At 36.2% G+C, this 21,372-nt stretch overlaps 1 protein-coding gene across 1 annotated transcript; it reads left to right on the top strand.

Moving 5' to 3' along the window:
- Nucleotides 1–706: 706 nt before the first annotated feature.
- LOC150093828 (2-aminomuconic semialdehyde dehydrogenase-like) lies at nt 707–20,408 on the top strand. The gene is made up of 9 exons (XM_090412649.1): nt 707–1,058; nt 4,936–5,136; nt 5,513–5,724; nt 7,509–7,675; nt 10,965–11,035; nt 12,288–12,392; nt 12,766–12,943; nt 19,656–19,865; nt 20,167–20,408. The coding sequence occupies exons 1-9, from the start codon at nt 877–879 to the stop codon at nt 20,314–20,316; spliced, it is 1,476 nt and encodes a 491-aa protein (XP_090268775.1). The 5' UTR covers nt 707–876; the 3' UTR covers nt 20,317–20,408.
- Nucleotides 20,409–21,372: the final 964 nt, after the last annotated feature.

Genomic DNA, 21,372 nt, shown 5'->3' with positions numbered 1-21,372 from the left:
AACTACTGTATTCTTTTCTGTCACCTGAATTTAACCACAACTGGCGAAAATTCAAAAATGATAAAGTAGGCTTTTAACAGGAAAAGATATATCAATGGAGGAAAATCCAACATTTCCTGAAACGAAATTTTGAGAAGATATGAAAGACGTATTCAGAAGAAAAATGAAAATTTTAACAACTGACGAAGCCACAGCAGCTGTAGAAAATGGGCGATAGCCACTCTTCCATTAATATTAATTCATAACATCTTTTAACGATCACACGGTCCTTATGTAATTATCTGTATCGTCTTTAGTTTTATTTCTAGTCACAATTAGAATCCGGGGGGGGAGGGATATTGGAATTTCTAGTGTGAGGATCACCACCCTAACTCCAGATTTCTCTCTTTCTTCCTGATGAGATTATTGTGCATTAAATGTATATGCATTTGCTAATACATGTACATGCTAACAGAATTCAACATTATCTTATTCTTTTTTTTTTTTTTAAATGAAATCATTTTTGCAAACAAGCCGTGCTTTCAGTAATTTTCAAATCATGCATAAAACTACATTTCGATAAGTGAGATTTTTTTTTTTTTTTTTTTGGAGAATTGCATTCCCGAGACTTGTAATCGTGATGCAATTGGCCAGTCTTTATTCACACTGATTTATTTTCTAATCTTGTAAGGTGGCGGCCAATCGTCGTAGATGAGAAGGACAAGGTCATGAGATAATGCTCTGAACTAGTTTATTTTTCCGACATTACACAGAATATGGCGTTCTTATATCTAGTAACGTCTGCTAGGTGCTAACGTATCTGAACATACATCAGAGTAATCCTCAAGGAATAGTTAGAATTAGTCTTTAAAGACACCATCCCTCTGATTCAAAATCATGACAGCTAGAAAGAAAGAAATTGTGCAAATAAAAAATTTTATTGACGGTAAATTCTACTCAACCGAGCAGTATATTGATAGCTATGATCCCTCGACTGGTGAAGTTTGCGCAAAGGTGCCTGATAGCGGACAAAAAGAAGTGAATGGAGCAGTAGAAGCAGCAAAAAGGGCATTCAAAGAGTAAGTGACTTCCGTTTGAATTGACAGTGTGCACTTAATATGAACATTTGTGTAACTTGTTTAATAATATATACGTATTTTACAGCAGATACCGCAATGAGTTCAACCGAACTCGCGCATGGCTAACATTAAAACTAGCGAGTCGTTGCTATGTATAAATAAATCCAATGTTAACTGATAACCTACCGTTGTATATTATGTCGCTTATGCCAATTACAAGTGCCTGCGTATAACAGGAAATTATTGACTTGTTTAATGGGAAATTTCGGAAAAAATTATATAATTTTTTTAATAAAAATAAGGACAAGTTATTTTTGTCTTTGGCTTCTAAAGGCTTGGCAGTAGTTCTATAGCTTTGTAAGATGATGAACAGCAATACTGACTTCATCTAACGACTTATTTTTTCAAAAACAATGCAAAGAGATTCAGAGTGGTTCTGATAATATACGCAATAAAAGCGAATCCAAATATTTACACACTTATAACGGTGATCAGCCATCTAGAAATGATAGGCACAAAGTGGCACTTTATCTACGTAGGCAGAATGTTGTATGCACTTCTAACAAGTACCAGATAGGAAAAAGGAGGGTAACGTAGGCACAGATGTTTGAGGCATTTGGAGTCATAATCCTTGACTTTTTTTGTATGCTCCTCCTTCTATGACTCTCCAAACCGAATGTGAACGGAATCAAAAGTTTGATATCTACAGAACTTCATGTTTCTCTGAATTGAAATAATAATAGTAATAAAGTTCTTTGTTAATGTTTAATAGACCTGAAACGTGTTAAACATTGTCCTGGGTCAAAGCCCACATGACCTTCCCTTAAGAGAATGCTGAAAGTAGTGATTTGATTCTACCAATTGAACTGTTCAGCAGCAATGCTGTTTAGTAAGTTGTTCTGAAAATGGGTTATTCATTGTGATTAATGGTTATATGAAATAACATACTATTATCTCCATAGAAATTCACTTGTGGCTACAGTCAACCCTCGACTTACGTCCAGGCGCCATTCCATCCGGCAGGACGTAAGTCGATACATTAAATGAACAAAGTTATAGACGGTTAGGGACTTAACCTTAATAAATATACTGTCATTTTAATTTTTAAACTTTATTATAAAACTGTACTGTGCGTTACTGCCACTATAAAACAGGAGGATAGTCACCCAAATCTTCCTCCACAATCACATATTCATTACCTTCCCTATGTGAACGATCAGACTGCGGCTCTTCTGGTGTAACCTTTTTTTTTTTTTTATGAAAATGTCCAATGTGCTTTGTTTATTCCTCTTCTTCTTTTCATCAGAAATTTGTTTATAGCACGCAATCGCATCATGTACTTACCTTTCTACTAATACGTAGCGTTCAACATTGGGATTCATGTCTTCAGCAATTTTGAGAACGTTGCTAACTTAACAGAACATTTCTGCAAGACCTTTCACTGTGAATTCTTTAACTACCGCTTCTTGTTTCTCTTTTCCCTCTTCCTTTTCTCGTTCTTCCTCTTCTGCAACCTTCAGCCTCAAGTTTGACCAATTCTTCGTTGGTCAACTCTTCAGGGGCTTTCTATGAGTTGAACTATGTCGTTATCATTCACTTCGAGATTTAGATTGTTTGCTAGGCCCACTATTTCTTCACTCAATTTAAAAGGTCTTCATATTTTTTAAAACTTCCAAAATCTTGCACAAACCTTTTCAATGTCTTTTTCCATATGCTGCTCATACATTGAGAGGTCACTTCATCCCAAGCCACAGTAATAGCATGATAAATATTGAATGCTGTCCAGAATTGCATGAGTCTAATGATTTCCTTCAGTGGCAGAAATGGCTCCATAGATAATAAGCTTGAAACACTGCAAGAACTCTCCCTGATCCATTGGTTGGATCAATGAAGCAGTGTTTTGAAGGAGAAATATGTTCTTGGGGTGAAGATCACCGATGTAAGGTGGATAAGCTGAAGCATTATATCTAGAATTAATAAACTTTTAAACTCCACATTTCCTTTTACACAATAGCTTTCCATTTCACTCGCATAACAGTCGATTAAGGCATAACACTGGATAATGAACTACCACAAGTGTGAGTTCTGGCTCCCCTCCTTTTTAACGTATACATCGCAGATTTGCCTAATACGGCCTACAAGAATTTTAGCTACGCTGATGACATTGCTCTAGCCACCAGACACACCAATTTTACTACAATGGAAGATACACTAACAAACGACCTTGCAGTCCTGGATGAATACTTCAGCAAATGGAGATTACGCCAAAATCCTAGCAAAACAGAAGTTTCATGCTTCCACCTGAACAATAACCAGGCTAACAAAGAACTCATGGTCTGCTTCAACCACAAACTGCTACGCTGCAACAGATTCCCAAAATATCTGGGCGTCACTCTGGATAGAACACTATCTTTTAAGCCACATCTCATTAACACAGCATCCAAGCTAAAAACAAGAAATAATATACTGCAAAAACTATGTGGAACAACTTGGGGTGCCTCAGCAACAACGCTTCGCTGCACTGCTCTTGGCCTCGTTTACTCTCCAGCTGAATACTTCTCACCCGTATGACTGAACAGCGCCCATGTGTATTTGGTTGATGCCCAGCTTAACACCACTATGCGCCTTATTTCTGGAACTGTAAAATCAATCCCAACCTACTGGCTCCCAGTACTAAGCAACATCCTGCCTCCACACATCCACAGATCCAACTTTCTTCTACATGAATACAGCAAAATCATGGAAATCCAAAATCTTCCAATCCATGAAGACATCCCACCCCTAAAAATAAACAGGCTAAAGCCAAGGCACCCTCCAATCTTAACAGCAAAAAAATTTGCAGAGACAAGTTTCAACATGAAAGAGAAGTGGAAAGAGTCCTGATGTAACACTTCAATGGCGGTCTTCCATGAATTAGTGGACCCAACACAGATACCTTCGGGTTTTGACCTACCTCGGAAAACTTGGTCTGCCCTTAACCGAATCCGCATCAACCATGGCAGATGTGAAGACCACCTTTACAAATGGGGCATGATTGCCTCACCCAGGTGCGACTGTGGATCACCCTGCCAGACAATTAATCATATTACAGCAGAATGTGTCCTACGTGCATACAGTGGAAACCTGTCAGACTTCATCCACGCTACCCCAAGTGCAGTTGACTGGATAATCAACCAAGACATTCAGTTGTAGTCTATTCTTGATTCTTGAGTGTCTCTTTTATGACTGGATTATGTCTTATTATTGTATATATGTCTATTACTATGTCCATATATATTAAGGATTACTGTAATGTAACTTTTCATGTGTGAGCCATAGCTAAATAAATAAATAAAAGGCATCCTCAAACAATTTTTGATTCATCCACTACTTCTTATTACTCTGATAATGAACTGGAAGAGTATGCGTCTAATGTTTTTGAAGGCTCGTGGATTATCACTGTGCCATATCACAAATGATTTCAGTTTATATCCAGCCACATTGCCCCCTAATAGAACTGTAATATATGGTCTTTAAGACCGTATTACGAAAAACATCACGAAATATCTAACGATAAATATTGTCGTCGCCCTCTAAAACAAGTAAGGCATTGCTGAAGAGCATCAAATTTGGGGGGGGGGGGAGGGCAGCAAAAACCTGAACGATTGTATCTCAGCCATCAAAATAATCGTTTTTTCTAAAAAAATAAATAAATAAAATAAAAAATTTTAAAACAAAGTCCGTGCATATTACTTTTTAAGTAGTATGCTTATATATATATATATATATATATATATATATATATATATGAATATGTGTAAAAATGTTTTTGGATTGGAAGGCAACCAATGATTCACGTATATATACATACATTTATTTCTTTTGTTTCGCAATCTAGATGGTCAAGCACATCCATTGCAGAACGAGCCAAAATACTCTGGCGTGTTGCCGACATAATTGAATCTAGACTGGAAAAGTTTGCTGAAGCTGAATCAAGAGACCAAGGGAAACCTTTGACCGCTACTAGAACACTGGATATCCCCAGAAGTGTCCACAATTTTCGTCATTTTGCGTCTCTTACTGCATGTGATACCGACAAGTAAGCAGCTAATTATGTATTCACAAGGAGGACAACAATTTCACTTGATTAACTATTCTCGAAGTCATATTTCATTATATATAATGAACATGCCGTCCAACCGGTTTAAGTTGTATATATAAGTAACAAATAAAATATTAATTTAAATATTTTAAACGAATTTGAATTTAGCGGCTTTTAAATTTTCTTAAATTAAATAATCGTATTTTTCGGTTATGTTGTGTTTTGTTTCTCTTTTTCGCACAGATGTTTGGATGTTAAGAAAATATCTGATTAACATTTTAACATATATCAAAAATAATCTTAAAATTAGAAGTCGTTTTCAGACTATTTTCGATTTCATAAGACTTTACATTTTAATTACTTTTTATTTTAGGGCGATAAATGAACCCGAAAATGGAGTTCTCAACTATACCGTTCATGTTCCTGTCGGAGTAGTTGGAGTGATTGTCCCATGGAATCTTCCTCTTCTTCTGTTGACATTCAAATTAGCTCCAGCACTGATCTATGGTAATACGGTAGTTGCTAAACCAAGCGAATTCACTTCTGTTACCGCATGGATGCTTTGCTCGGTATTCGTGGAAGCCGGTAAGGGCAACAGTTAATAATTCGCTTCAAACAAAAATCCAAATAGGCTAAGATATGATTTTTTAATTTTACCTGATGTCCTGAGTTATTCGGAAGGATTCCCCCCCCCCCCTCACAATTTCGAAATCGTACGGAGAAGAATTTTCGTACGTTTTTTTCTCCTGGAAAGTGGAGCTTTTTTTTTTCTCCTCAAAATAAATTCCGGAGAACAAGCGCAGATAGCAAACATAACAGATACAGCCTCAGCCTTAGCTGTTTCGGTTATAACGCTAACCAACCTCTATTCTATATACATTTACTAATGTATATAAAAAGTCATTTCATAATGACTTTCACATTATCAGTTTACATGGTGGCGTTGAAATAATCTTTCGCAAGTGCACGGTACATAGCGTCTGTCCCTTAATAACATTTTATTTGTAATATAAGCGCTTGAAGACAAAATTATAATAATAATATAAAAAATACATTCCCCTAATACTGTTTAATCAATATCAACTACTTGTCCTAGTTGGCGCCCTTTGCACATACCTTTTGGAATCTTATTTACAAGCCGACTCCTATCACAAGACTCTTATCTAATAATAAAAACCAAGTATCTGTGTTTAGTCTGCAACAGCTCTTTTTCTACAGATAGTAATACTCAGTTATCTTTGATAAAGACGTTTATTTATGAAATATAATTTGCTATAAGAACATTATATAAAATAGCAACGATCAGTAAATATGGAATGCAGTTTAGTTGCAATGCATTAACTTATTATTAACTTATTATTATTATTATTATTATTATTATTACTATTACGGGCAACTCCAAGGACTCCTTGGAGTTGCCCGTAATAATAATAATCGAGGATAATAACCGTCATCGAGGGAGGCCCTAAATATGATATCAAGAACAATTATTCGTCATTCGCACAGCATTTTATCATACTTTGCTTTGAACTCATTTACAGTCATGGCACCCATGACTGTAAATCCTTAAAGAGCAGAGATAAGCAATAACTTGCTTATCTCTGCTCGTCAAAGTATTCTTCAGTAACCAAGTGATCTGATGAACTGATTTAGCCACTTTTCCTATGTGCCCCCCCCCCCAAACTTCAACTCCCTATCCACCAACACACCCAAATCTCTGGCTTTGTCAACCTCCTGGAGTACAGATCCGCCAATGTGATATACTGCTGCTAATTTTTTCACCCCATAACCTTACACTTTGCTACATTAAACTGACATCCATTCTCCTTAGCCCAGTCCTCCAAACTATCCAAATCATCCTGCAAAATGTTTACATCATGTGCATTCACTATTGCTCTACCCAACTTCGCATCATCAGCAAATAAATGAACAGTTCCTCTCAGATCCTTTCTCATATCATTAATGAACAAATTAAATAGCAGTGGTCCAAGAATAGAACCCTGCGGCACACAACTAGTAACGGGCCTTCTTTTGGACTCCACTCCTGAATAAACTATTCTCTGATATCTCTCTATCAACCACCCTCCTATCCATCTCACCAACCCTATATCCATCCCCATGTGCTGCAATTTACTGATTAGAATTCCATGTGGTATGGAATTCTAATCTTTGACATCATGTGGTATGCACATGATGTTAAAGGCCTTAGCAAAGTCCAGCAGTATCATTATGCAATCTATATTTATTTAATTAATATTTTATTCATATTACAGTAAAATAATAATTTGTGCACTAAAGAGTACGAATTATGATTTCATCTGATTATATTTTTCAGAGATATTTTGCTTTTAATTACAAATTGTTTCTAGGCCTTCCTCCTGGGGTTGTAAATTTGGTGTTTGGTTATGGACATAAAGCTGGAGAATCGTTGATCACGCATCCTGATGTTGCAGCCATTTCTTTTACTGGAAGTACTAGAACCGGAACCCACATTGGAGAGGTTACTGCTGCCAAAGTCAAGAAGCTATCTCTCGAGGTGAAATACTGTTTACATAATGGATATCGTATTATCGTACATTGAACTCTGACATTTGTCATTATCAAAGTTTCTTCGGTTCATAGCTATAACGTTGAATTATATATATACACCAGTGGCGGCTGGTGAAAATTTTAAGTTGGGGTGCTGCATATACAAAATAAGAAAAAGAATTCATTTTTTCCTAATCAGTAATCAATTTATTAATAAGTAAATTTACATATTAAAAAACTGCGTTATTAAAAATATTTGACCTTCACCACGAACACACCAATAATAAAAGTTTCGTAGACAGAAATAACACGCGCAAGCATACAATTTATCTATAGCGACACTGTTCAACAAGTCGTGTCGGTTTCGACATTCCGACACTGCGTAAGATCCCAGTGCATTTGTTTCGTGTAACGATAATTGAAAAAATATAATTCTTTTCATATTTTCAACAGTGACACTCGTCATAATTCAGCCTTGTATCTATAATAAATAAATACTTATATGTTATTTTAACAAAATAAAATACGATTTACCATAAATATTTCACCCTCACCACGAACACACACCGATAATAAAAGTTTCGTATCTCACAGAAATAGCGCGCGCAAGCATACAATTTATTTTTTGCGACACTGCTCAACGGGCAGTGTCGGATTCACTTATTACGTGCGGTGACCAATACAACGATGCGATATCCAGCAGCTTATTGCTTGGAATAGCTGACGAAACTAGAGATCTTGGGATTATAGTCGATAGAAAGTTGAAGTTCAAAAGTCACATAACAAAAATTGCAAATACAACCCAAAGGATGAGTTGTCGAATTGCGATGTCAAAACGAACTTTGACATATAAAGATATGGACGTCATTTTGCTTCTTTATAAGTTGTTGAGTGTACCGCACCTGGACTTCTTCTTGTTCTTTCACTACGCGTTATTCCCGTTTCCTATGCAGGATCCGCGTGTTATTTAGATGCGACTACCTGTTAGTACCACTCCCAACCGACTTGCCGCCTAGTCTGCAGCTGGGGGGGGGGTATATATTTTTGGCTGTACAAGCGTCGAACCTGGGACACTCCTTCTCCAGGCATGTGGTTGCGAAGCGCAAAGCCACTAGGCTAACCGCGCGGACTGTACCGTACGTGGACTACTGTGCACATATTTGGTTTCCTGGGTTGCAAAGGGATAAAGAAACCGTGGAAAGGCTGCAAAGAAGAGTTAGAAAGATGATATCGGGATTATGGAATGTAGCTAACGAGGTTAGATTGAGAGTATGTTGACTGCAGACAATGGTAGGAGGGAAGAGGAGTGATATGATAGAGGTTTATAAACTGTTGAGATTGCGTTATAGGATATCGTTGATAATTTTTTTTATTATATGGAAGGCGGGGAGAGGACAAGAGGATCCGAGGAATTTACGTTTGTGTGCAGTTAAGAAAGGGGTAAGAGCTAGATTTTGTTCTCAACGGCCACTGGAACAGTTTGCCCGTTGAAGTAATGAGTGCATCTAATGTAAATGAGTTTAACAAAAGTATGACGTCTGCGAGGTTAGCCTAGTGGCTATGCGCTTCGCAACCATATGCCTGAGAGAGGAGTGTCCGGGGTTCGATTCCCGTCGCCGACGTGAGGAGCTTAAGGATCTTTCTCAGACTAGCCAAGTTAGTTGGTCTTGGGCATGGACAGCAGGGTTTCCCCGCAGTTCATCTGGGGTTTTTCCTCCCGCAAGCAAGCAAACCAGCCCCGTGAAGACAAGCGCTACAGCCACAGAATATGATGGGAGGCATAGGGCTAGTCACCTTATCCTCGGAACGGGGACGACTTAAAAGGGACAACTTAAACTTAAGTTAGCTCTGTAACAGGCCAGTAGGCCTAATACGTAGAAGGGAGAAGAAGAAGAAAAGCATGACGGCTGGTGTAGGTGATGTATGACCTCCCTCCCTAGTAGTCTAATAATAATAACAGTAATAATAAAATTTTCACTTCGGTAAGAATGATTCTCTTTTTTAAATACTGATAATAAATTCAAAGTTTTTTTCATAACTCATATAAATGAAGAGTTCCTTTCGAAATTACTTAAAGTGTCCATTTACCTCGAATAACGTTTAATATGCATATTATTTTTCTCACTGAGGCCGGCGTAGCTCAGTGGAAGTGGCGCTTGCGTCCTCTGCTCTTGGTCGCTTGAAGTCAGACTTAAGTTCAAGTCTAGTCGCCGACTGGAGGAACTTTTTCTAAGCCTTTCTTCGACCGATTCCCAAGTTAGTCGATCTCTGGCACAGGCAAGCTGGTTTTTCCTTCCGGAAACTCGGTTTTTTTATCCCGTAAACTCAAGAAAATCGACCGTAGTACCTACGTTATTTCAGAAAGTAACATATCTTGTTAGGGTTAGGTACCAAGAGATGGAAGCACTTGTTTGCCAGCCTTTTCATCGGTGGCTGCTATAATTGGTGATAGACATGGGTCAGCTATCTCTGATTGACTACCGGTGGAGATTGAACTACCCACTCAGTCTCCAAAAGCTGGATAGTGTTTAAAGGTCTCGCCTACTCTATTTACTGATTTTTTGATTATTTTTCTCGAAAAAAGAAAAAGGTATTTGGATTGCTTCAAACCCAGAACAAAGCAGACGAATTCTATGGTCACGTGTTTGATTTTAGCACTGGTATAGAACAGTGTTCAGAATTTAAAAAAATGGTGCAATGTAACCAAACAGTTTTGAGTTTATTAGTATTAATTTTATATTTTCAGACCAGTGTTTATGATTATGTCATTGGCTGATGGATATTAAGAAAGAGGCAACTAAGAATACAAAACCAGTTATTATATATTAGTATGTTCTCCAGATGACTGGTTATTTTTTTTGTGGGAGTTTAACCCAAGTTGGTTGGAAAAAAAATTCTGTCATAAAAATTCTGTTGGTTTTTATAGCATAAAATATAGAAGAAATGTTCCTTGCAACCTGGATAGATAAGATTCGAACTGAAGTACAAATGTCGCGTTGTCCTCTCCACTGCTTTAAGGAAGTGACATTTGTCCGTTGGTTATATGTCTATGTGCTGAAATTCTGTCTAAATTAATCAGATATCTATCTGGATGGAAGGCCACGTTTTTAAATAACCTTTTACATTTCAGAGATCAAGCCTGAAATCTGTACCCAACTTATTTTGGGGGGAGAAGAAACTTTTTTCCCATATTTAATTGTTATAATCAATAATAGTTTTACTTTGTTTTCAATATTTTAATTATTTTAAGTGCATCACTAATTTAATATATTTTTCATTTTTTTTCCTTGTTTCAGATGGGCGGAAAAAATGCTGCTGTTGTATTTGCTGATACTGATCTGCAGAAATGTATTCCTAGTTTGATAAAGTAAGATTCTGTTAAGTTCATTTTCAAAATTAACGAGAAAACTCCGTTTTAATTTTTCGTATATCTTTTGTTTATTTTTAATTTTTTTTTCGCATCGTTTTTTTTTCTTACAAAAAAAAAATCAAATATAATATACCTTATTCTTCTTTTAATGTACACCCGTATTTTGGATCCCCTCACAAAAGATTTTCAGAATTCAAAATTGCTCTCGTAGCAAATTTTTGTGGACTCGCGCCACACCGTATGTCTAAAGAATGTGACTCGTCAGATTTGGAAATGACGTGCAGTGCATCTCGTCACTTTTGCAGTGCCTCCACTGCAAAGTGCATTGTTTTTCAGTGCTTTCACCACAACAATTATTGCATGCAGCTGGTGTAGTATATCCTAAACCTGTCATAAGCTATAATACTCTATCATATGAATCACATCTCTCTCTCTCTCTCTCTCTCTCTCTCTCTCTCTCTCTCTCTCTCTCTCTCGATGGTCTGCCAGCTAACTCTGTTTTCTCAAACATATTTCCTGTATTCTCGGCAAGTGTGACTGTCAACATTTCGGTGAACGACTGATCTGGGGCTGGTTATTATTAATACTTGCAACCATTAATAGTCCACTAAGTTATCTCTTGTCTTCAGTGCAGAATGGATTTTAGCCGAGCGTGCACTGAAGGCAAACCCAAAATGAAGTCTGTGGCTATTTCTGTGGACCGATGAGGGTATCTATCTGTATGGAGGATTTATTAGTCGCTACAGCTGAGCTGATGATATAAATTTGGGATTGTGGGTGAGAAAATGCTTTGTAAAACTAGATACAGTGCGTGGAATAAATATAACTCAAATTACTCAATACAACTCAATTTAAATCCAGACTGCTGCATGGCAAGCTCTTTCTGATGTTATTATCTAAGGCAAGATATTTAAAAGTTATGGAACCTGTCAATTGAATTTCCATAACTTGCAAATTATATTATTCCACAAACTTGAAACATTACACCATAGTGCTCTTGAACATTAACACGATAGTATATTATTAATAATCATATGAAACAATTCACCTATTATTTGATCTAAAGAAAGCGCATTCTTGAATACTGAGTGCTAAAAATCGATAAACAGAAGCAAAGTTCAGAGCGGTTTAAAGACAGCATTGTTAATGCGTTTCTAATGCGACTACTACTAATAATAATTATAATAACGATGATGTAATCTACAAAGCAAGAAATTTTATTTTGTTTATTTATTTTTTGATATTTCAGAGGAAGCTTTTTCAACCAAGGCCAGGTATGTCTCTCTCTTAGTAGGATTTATGTCGAAAGACCTCTTTATTCTCAGTTTCTCGAAAAGTTTGTGGAAGCTGCCAAGTAAGTTTTATTTTTCGTTCCTAAAATTCACATGGAAGCTCAACATTTTAGCTTAACAAATAGTGTTTCTACAGCAGGAGCTTGCAACCTGTGCTTTTGCAGGGAACTTCAAATAAATTGCAATGTAGCGCTTATAAATACATTTATAGTTCAGTGCATCAGGAATTGCATATAAAATTGATCATAATTTTTTTCTATTAACGTCCTTTTGTACAAAGGTAATGTAGATATGTAGATTACATTAATTAGTCTTTTTAAGTTTTAAAAATTGTATTTTATACTATTATAAATTATGATAACTTATAAATTCTATTCTAATAATAAGTAAGAGATTGTCTGAAAACACCTTAGCAATTTATTTTCAATTCTGTAGAAAAATTACAGTAGGGTCACCTTCTTCACCAGACACTTGGTTGGGCCCACTGAACAGCAAACCCCACTGGGAGAAAGTGAGAAGCTATCTTGAATTAGCCAAGTACGAAGGGGCTCGTTTTCTTTGTGGGGATGATAAAGACCAGAAGAATTTGAAACTTCCATCGGAAAATAAACAGGTGATTATAGTTTTATGCAGCAATTTAATTACATAAAATTAAATTAGTTAAGCTGAAGATGCTTTTTCTCCATCGTATATCAAACTTTTATGTGTAGCCAATCCTCCCGCTTCTCCCAACGCATGCTAATCTTTATGTTTAGAGCAAATTCTTCCACCCTACAGTACGATTCTTCTAGCTAAATTGGACTTCACGAATAAGAAGCCCCAAAATTAAGCAAATAAATAAGTTAATTATACGTAACTATCTCAGTCTACCTTTCGTTCTGCCCTTTTAGCTAATTCAAACTGAATGCTAGTAGGGCGTCATATTTTCTGATCTAATTATTTACATTAATAACAGATGGTTATATAGGGTATTATTATTATTATTATCTGAGACCTACAGGGAGTCAAGGACGCATCGAGGAAGGCTGTAAATCACCCAAACAAACTATCATGCCTTCCCTTAAATTCATTCACACTACATGCACTAACTACCCCCTAAGGGCAAATTATTCCACTCACTCACTGCTATCTGGGAGAAAAACCTACCTCTTAACCCTTTCTTGACTGAGAACAACCTTAACTTCCATGGATGCCCCTGTGTTCTCTCCCAGCCTTCCATATAACGAAAAATTTCATTTTTCGTTATATGGAAGGCTGGGAGACAGACTCCTGTTAACCAGAGTCTGTCTGCACTCCACATACTCGCAATCTGTCCTCATAATTTAAATCCCATAATCCGGATATAATCTTTGTAACTCTTCTTTGTACCCTTTCCACAGCTTATTTATCCCCCTTCGAGCCCGGGAGACGAAATCTGCGCACAGTAATCCAGGTGTGGTCTTACCAAAGCCTTATAAAGAGGAAAAATTACTTCCTTATCCTTACATGTCAAGGTTCGCTTCAGCACAAAAATTATCCTCTGAGTTGTATTTGCAACTTTTGCTATGTGACCTTTGAACTTTAAATTCTTATCCACCAATACACCAAGATCCCTTGCCTTGGAGCATAACCCCGCTAATATAATATGCCGCTGGAACTCTAATCACGCCAAAGTGCATAACTACACTTACTAACATTAAACTGACAGCCATTTTGGTTTGCCCAGATTTCCAGTCTGTTCAAATCATTTTGTAATTGCTGAATATCAGTAGCATCGTTGATTGCCCTGCCTATCTTCGCATCATCAGCAAACGATTGCAAATCGTGATGATAGACCCTGATTGATGTCATTAATGTATAGATTGAACAATAATGGCCCAAGGATTGAACTCTGAGGTACACCACTCGTAACCTTAAATCTGGCAGATTCGCACCCACTGTATACCACTTTTTGATATCTGTCTATCAACTATCCCCTGATCCAAGTCAACAGTTTATATTCCAATCCCATATTCTCCAGTTTATGCAACAGCCTTTCGTGTGGTATCCTATCAAATGCCATAGAAAAATCCAACATTATCATAGCGTATCCATTCCCTTTATCCAACTCGGCCATAACATTGTTATAAAATATGAGCTAATTGCTAAAACATGACCTTCCTTTAGCAAACCCATGCTGTTCCCTGCAGAGTATAGAATGCTTGTCTACCCATTTCTGTATGCGAGTTCGTTCTTACCAACTTCTCTAAATCTTCACTACCTACCACACTAGAGATAGTAATAGGTCGCACACCAGAAATAGTAATTTGCACCACCCTTATGTAATGGAACTATCATACATTCCTTCCATTCCTGTGGTATCATTCCTGAGCTGATACTCAAGTTATACAAATGTGTTAAAGGCCTAGCCAATTCAGCTGAACATTCTTTTAGCTGATATTCCATCTGTCCCTATTGACAATTCTTATCCAGGTTATGCAAGAGCTCTTCCACCTCATTTTCATGAACCTCTAACTCTTCATCCAACGTAGCAGTAGCACCATGCTACATACACCTGGTTGATATAGCTTATCAAAGTGAGCACATTAACTGAACAATCTCCTTATCTTCCGACACTGTCAAATGCTCTTCAAAAAAAAATTACAGTGTATGTATTTCTCTCATCTGCATTCAATAAAGTTATTCTTCCACATTTATTCTTTCTTTTGCATGCGGCATAACGATAAAATTCTTTTGGATTGCTTTTAGCTTGCATGGCCAATTTCTTTTCATACTCCGTTTTAGCTTTTCTCACAATACTCGTTACTTTTCTGGCCTGAGCTTTATATATTTCATAACTCCTCTCACTCTCCACAAGAGATCCACAAGAAGAAGATGATGTGGATCTCTTGCTTAATAAGCTGCACATCCATTTCGCTCCCAACCTATTTATTCTTCGAACACTAGGGATACATTAAGATACCGCCTCATTCAAGCACTTTTTCAAAGATTCCCATGCATTGCTGACATTTTTTCCATTCAGTAACTGATACCGTGGGACCAAAGATAGTATTCTTCTAAGTTGATCATAATTTCCAGCTTTGTAGTTCAGCATGTAGCCTGTTTTAATCAGAGCTTCAATACAAGTAGATACTTCTCAAGAAAGAACAGCATGATCACTGTCGCCAGTTGGTGGTAAAATAGCCATATTCTTGACAGAGTCCCTTCTGACGCTATGAGCAAATCCAACACTTTTTGACTTCGTGTTCCTTCTTTCACATGATGCTTGAGAAAGTTTTCTCGACGCAATTCAATAAATTCCTGTTCTTTCTTATCATGAGATTTCTCTTCTACCCAATTAATGTTTTAAAAATTAAAGTCGCCCATAATGATCATTCGCTTGGTACACATAAGTATAAATTGGCGATGCATCTCCCCTACAACTGAGCCGTTAGGTCTGTAGCGACACCCACCATATATTTCATTCTGTTAACCTCCACTTCACACCAAATAGACTCAAACTCATCGCTACATGGGACATTGTTACTATCATTGTTTTCTTGTATTTCTACCCTAAATGGACTTATGTCATCTGATATCATTAGAAGCACTCCTCCTCCTCTCCTATCTCTTCTGTCATTCCTAAAAATAGTATATCCGTTACACTCGATCCCACTTACCATATCTGATTCTGATAGCCAGGTTTCACTGATGCCAACAATCTTAGGCCACATCGAAGTCAATAAAGTAACAAACTCAACCCCTTTGTTTCTAATGCTCCTGGCATTTGTGTATAGACATAATTTCACATCATTCACAAACAACTGAATAGCTCCTTGAAGTCCAGTGACAATGTCATCACATAAAGGTTGAACAGTAATGTTCTCGTACACAGCTCTATAGAACCCATTAGTAACCTTCCTTCTCCCTGCTTTCCCCCCCTCCACACACACAACCCTTTGATATATCAGACGATTAATTTCCAGTCAAATTCAGTAACCTGATATCTATTACTTAACAATTTATTACGTAACAACCTGTCAAATGCTTTTCAAAAAAAAAAAAAATTACAGCGTATGTATTTCTCTCATCAACCATAAATTACTGAAACAATGTGCCCCTTAACAAATCCTGCTGAACTTCACAGATAATATTATTCTCATCTGCTCAAGTCTGTATACCAGGCGTTTTCAGTTTCTGTACTGTCTTTTAACAATCACAGAAGTATTACAACATTAACTACAGTTTGATGCCTCTATTCTCCCTCTCTCTCTCTCTCTCTCTCTCTCTCTCTCTCTCTCTCTCTCTCTCTATATATATATATATATATAAATATAAATATATATATATATTTATAAATATATATAAATATGTATTAATATATTATTTATTTATATATATAAATATATATATATAAATAATATATATAAATATATATTTATAAATATATATATATATATATATTTATAAATATAAATATAAATATATATATAAATTATTTTAAAGTACATTAACAGTACTAGTCCAAAAAAAAAGTACTACTGTTAATGCAATTTTTAAGTCTCTGTTATTTTTTGTATATTTCTTTGATTGTGATACCTGAAGAAGTTAATCCATTCAACGAAACTAGTAAACTAGTAGTATCTTTTTAAATAAACCATGTCATCTCTTTTTCTCTTGGTATCAGTCATTTAAAATAATTTATAATATTTTCTACCGAGTAAAAATGAATAATTGTGATTATATATATATATATATATATATATACACAGAGAGAGAGAAAGAGAGAAAGAGAGAGAGAGCGGTCACGAGACCTATGGCATATTAATGCTCTCTCTCTCCCCCCACCTTTATCCAGTAGCAGTATTTTATCATCCTATCACCTCCCGGTGACTTTTCTAGTTGTCAAACTTTCATTAAACAACCAAGTTAATAGTGCCGATAGTTCTTTAGCACATATACTTAAGATTTGTGGTAAAATTTCCTCCAGTCCCACTGCCTTGCTGGTATCCAGAATACTTAACATCCTAAATATGTCCACTTGACTCACTTCTAATTCTTCAACCCTTTCTATCCCCTTTGGCATAAAACTTGTTTCACCAGAATTAAATACTCTAATAAAGTATTCATTACACAACTGTACCTCTACTCTTTATCATTCGCCTTGGCCATTCGACCTCCTGCTTGATCTAGTAAGGCCATTCGTCCACGGTCATTCAAGCGGAGGGAAGTATGATATGCTTTAGATATTTCAATAGTAAATGAGATCCTATGACGCTCAAATTCCATTTCTGTCTACACCCAAAAAAACACGAGTTATTCATAAGACATTGGATATTAAACATAATGTAACATTAAAAATTCACAAGTATTAATCAATAAGAAACATGTACTCTTAGAAGCGAAACTCTATCATACAGAGCATTATCAACATTTTAGAATAGTTCATATTCCTACTACTAGATGGCAGAACATGTTGTTAGCGATATCCAGAACGCGATTCTTTCGAGACTGCATAAATCTGCTAATATTCAGAACCTCCATAGCTCAGTTGGTTTGAAAGAAGCCCTTTGGTTCGAAAAACCTGTATTCGAATCCCGTCTAGACGACCGGCTAATTCACTTTAAGTTGGAAAGCCCTTTATCAGGACTCTCCAGTTGAAGGTGAGTTAGCAGGTCTTATATGGTGGTAGAAGAGTTTCCTTCAGAAACTTGGGTTTTTCGTTTCGTTACTTTAAAATCATGGTCAATCTGGGCAGATCGTTTGGGCCTTAAAAGCTTATAAGTACTGCATATTATTATTATTATATTATATAGACCAAAAAAAAAAAAATTTTTTTATTAAATTATTATTATTATTATTCAAACCAATATTCTTAGTACGCTGTTTTATTTGATCGTATTGAACTGCAGATAATTTTTAAGGTTTCCAGGATGTGAGGGGAAAAAACAAAATGTGAAAGGAAATATTCATATAATAAAAAAACAAAGGATGTTTTATCCCCTTATTTTCTATATTAAGGTGCCAGAAAACTAGCCTTTTGGTTTTTTATCTTTATTAAAATATAATTACACCTTTATGGCATTCGTATAGTGAAGGTATGTAAGTTCTTTTCACTAAGCTTTGATATCTTCCAGGTCTACCTACTCACTGATGAGACCTCAAAAAAGGTTGAAACCGGTCTGGGTAGTGACCTCTCCTCATAATGTAAAACAGTAATACATCTCCTAGGAGCTGTGTTTTACATTATGAGAAAATATCAAGAATAGTGAGGGAGCATGCTCCACCTTTACTTCGAATTGCCTTCGCCGATAGTTTTTCGGCATGAAACTTATATGGAAATATTCATAATTATTCTACATTATTTCTCTCTCTCTCTCTCTCTCTCTCTCTCTCTCTCTCTCTCTCTCTCTCTCTCTCTCTCTTTCTCTCTCTCTCTCTCTCTCTCTTCTCCTGGATGATTGATTAACATTTTAAAATGCCCGCAAGGGTCATCCTTTTCCAAAACTCAAAACGATCATCCTTTTCCATTTTCAAATTATTTTAAACAATTCCAGAAATTTACTAAAATTACAAAGTACACAACAAACAACCGAGAAATAGAGCCATATTACAAGGAAACAAAGCTATGAAAAATTTGTAGAATAATATTACTTTCAAAGAAAGTATTAACTGAATTTTCTCATTCCAAAGTTGAACCTTTTAGTCATCCTATTCCGCATTTAAGATTTTCGATGCTCTTATAAAATGTATATTTGATTAATTATAACTAAGCGCACACAAAATTATTTTCTTTCTTTATATGACATTTTCGTTACCAGCTGATTTGTTACTTCTTGCAAAAATGGTCCGCGCGGTTAGTCTAGTGATTGTGCGCTTTGCAACCATATGGTTGTGAAGGGGTGTCCTAGGTTCGATTCCCGTCGGTGACGTGAGGAGCTGAAGGATCTTCCTCAGCCATAGCCAAGTTAACCGGTCTTGGGCGTGGACAGTAGGGTTTTCCCCTAGTTTATCCTGGGGGTTTTCATCCCGAAACCGGCCTTGAGAACTCAACACTACGGACATAGGATACGCCGGGGCATAGGGCTTGACCACCTTATCCTGTGAACGCTTTGAGGTCCAATGATTAATAAACCCTCGACACCGCAAGGTAAATGAGCGAAAAAGAAAGATGAGATGAGATACAAAAATGGTCTACCTCAATCAAAATAGATTCTTATTTATTACATGGTATCTCCATGAAACTCCATGACACTGAGTGATTGTTGCTGTTTATGATTGTTGAAAATCATTTCCATACTTCTTCTGATGTATCTCTGATTCCTTCATTAACTGTAACCACTACATTGTATAGCTTCTATCTATAGGGTTATTACGTGGTTCCCACCGTGTTAACGAACCTTCCTGATACATCTCGCTGCATGCAAGAGGAGATTTTTGGTCCTGTCACCTGTATTGTACCTTTTGATACAGAAGAAGAAGCAATTGCTCGTGCCAACAATGTTCAATACGGACTCTGTGCCAGTTTGTGGTCAAACAATGTTCGTCGAATTCATCAGATTGCTCCACAACTAGAGGTGCGTGGATTATTTCTTAGTATAAATTTGTAGATTTATTATTATTTATGAATTTTTGATTACTTCGTATGGCTTTTATAACGATACTTTATTGTAGCTCGTATCTGCAACTTTAAAAAAAAAAAAGAGTAAAGACAAAAAATATTAAAGAATTTTTTTTCACTTCTTGTTGCATTTCGAAAAACCAAACTCATTTTCCCCCATTCGCTATTACTTACAATATTTCATCAAATGACCTCTCATTTCCGCACATATAGATATTTTTAATGTTACAGTAATAACAAATTGAATTTCTCTCTAGGCTGGAACTGTATGGTGTAACTGCTGGCTTTACAGAAATTTAAACATGCCTTTTGGAGGAATGAAAATGTCCGGACTTGGTCGCGAAGGATCAGAATATTCCAAAGACTTTTACACGGAGAAGAAGACCATTTGCTTAATGTATGAATAGAGAACTAATCTGTGCAACGGTAAATACAGTAATGTTGGAATCGATAAATCTCAAAAAATAAATAAAATAAAATTATCGCCATCATATTATTATGAAGTTTGCCGCTTGAACGTTAATCACAATAAAAAAGTAGTTATTCATCCAACAGTGCACTACACCCAATAATCAAAATATAGATAAGACCAGGTACAATCAGAACTGTTTGGTTCTATTTCGAAATGGAATTTTGATATTATATTCAAAGCATTTTGATGTTTTTTTTTGTTTTTTTCAAAACCTGTAAATCTTTTTTTATAGGCTAGAGTAACGTTTCCGGTTTGTTTGTTTTTTATTATTATTATCCTGGTAACAGTTGGTACCAACTCAGTATCAACATATTTTCTTCTTTTTCTTTTGTCCTCTTCAAGTTGCATTATTAATATGCAGAACTGCTAAGATAAAAACAAACTTCTCTGTTATTTGATAAATCAATAGATAATTAGAGGTGACGGTGTACTTCAAACCCAAAGCAATGGTGACACTTTGTGATGGATTAGATTTGGGCACATTGCGACGCATGCGCTGTGTTTTAGAGAAAACAAACATCCAACTAGCGACTGTCGAGGAACTGCTGGAACAAATGCTATCGTTTCTAACAAAGTTGGCTACTTTTATCGATTGTACTGAGTACTTTACTATTCGAATCTTTGCATTCTACAAACCACCGAACAGCGGTCGAATTAGAGTTCGATCAGAATACACATTTGTATCCGAAGGAAAAAATATGCCTAAATATTTATAAAATAAATATACTCACACTAAATTAGTTCCGGATTTTTCTGACAGCCTAATCGCTTGGTTTGTGACCAAATATCCTGCATCCCTACTCTGTCAATATCCATTTTGTTAAAGTGGGCTGAACTTGATGACACGATGTGAAGGTAATTCTAACACTATATTTTCATGAATAAATCTGAATTACATAATCAGATTTCCAGCCAACCACGTGGTTTGGAAGCAGTACATGTATTTGTTACCCATTTCTGTGTGCTCATCCACTATATTTCATATAGTGGA

This window comes from Typopeltis vanoorti, chromosome 23 (assembly GCF_054136105.1).
Source record: "Typopeltis vanoorti isolate ZY-2024b chromosome 23, IOZ_Tvanoo_1.0, whole genome shotgun sequence".
Classification (NCBI taxonomy): Eukaryota; Metazoa; Arthropoda; class Arachnida; order Uropygi; family Thelyphonidae; genus Typopeltis; species Typopeltis vanoorti.
This window is presented reverse-complemented; position numbering and strand designations above follow the sequence as displayed.

Excerpts from the sequence above, each read along its gene's own strand:
- LOC150093828 (XM_090412649.1), top strand. The coding sequence starts at position 877 with ATGACAGCTAGAAAGAAAGAAATTGTGCAAATAAAAAATTTTATTGAC. Across the intron at positions 5,725-7,508 it reads CTCGGTATTCGTGGAAGCCG|GCCTTCCTCCTGGGGTTGTA; the intron begins GTAAGGGCAACA and ends AATTGTTTCTAG. Across the intron at positions 19,866-20,166 it reads AGATTGCTCCACAACTAGAG|GCTGGAACTGTATGGTGTAA; the intron begins GTGCGTGGATTA and ends ATTTCTCTCTAG.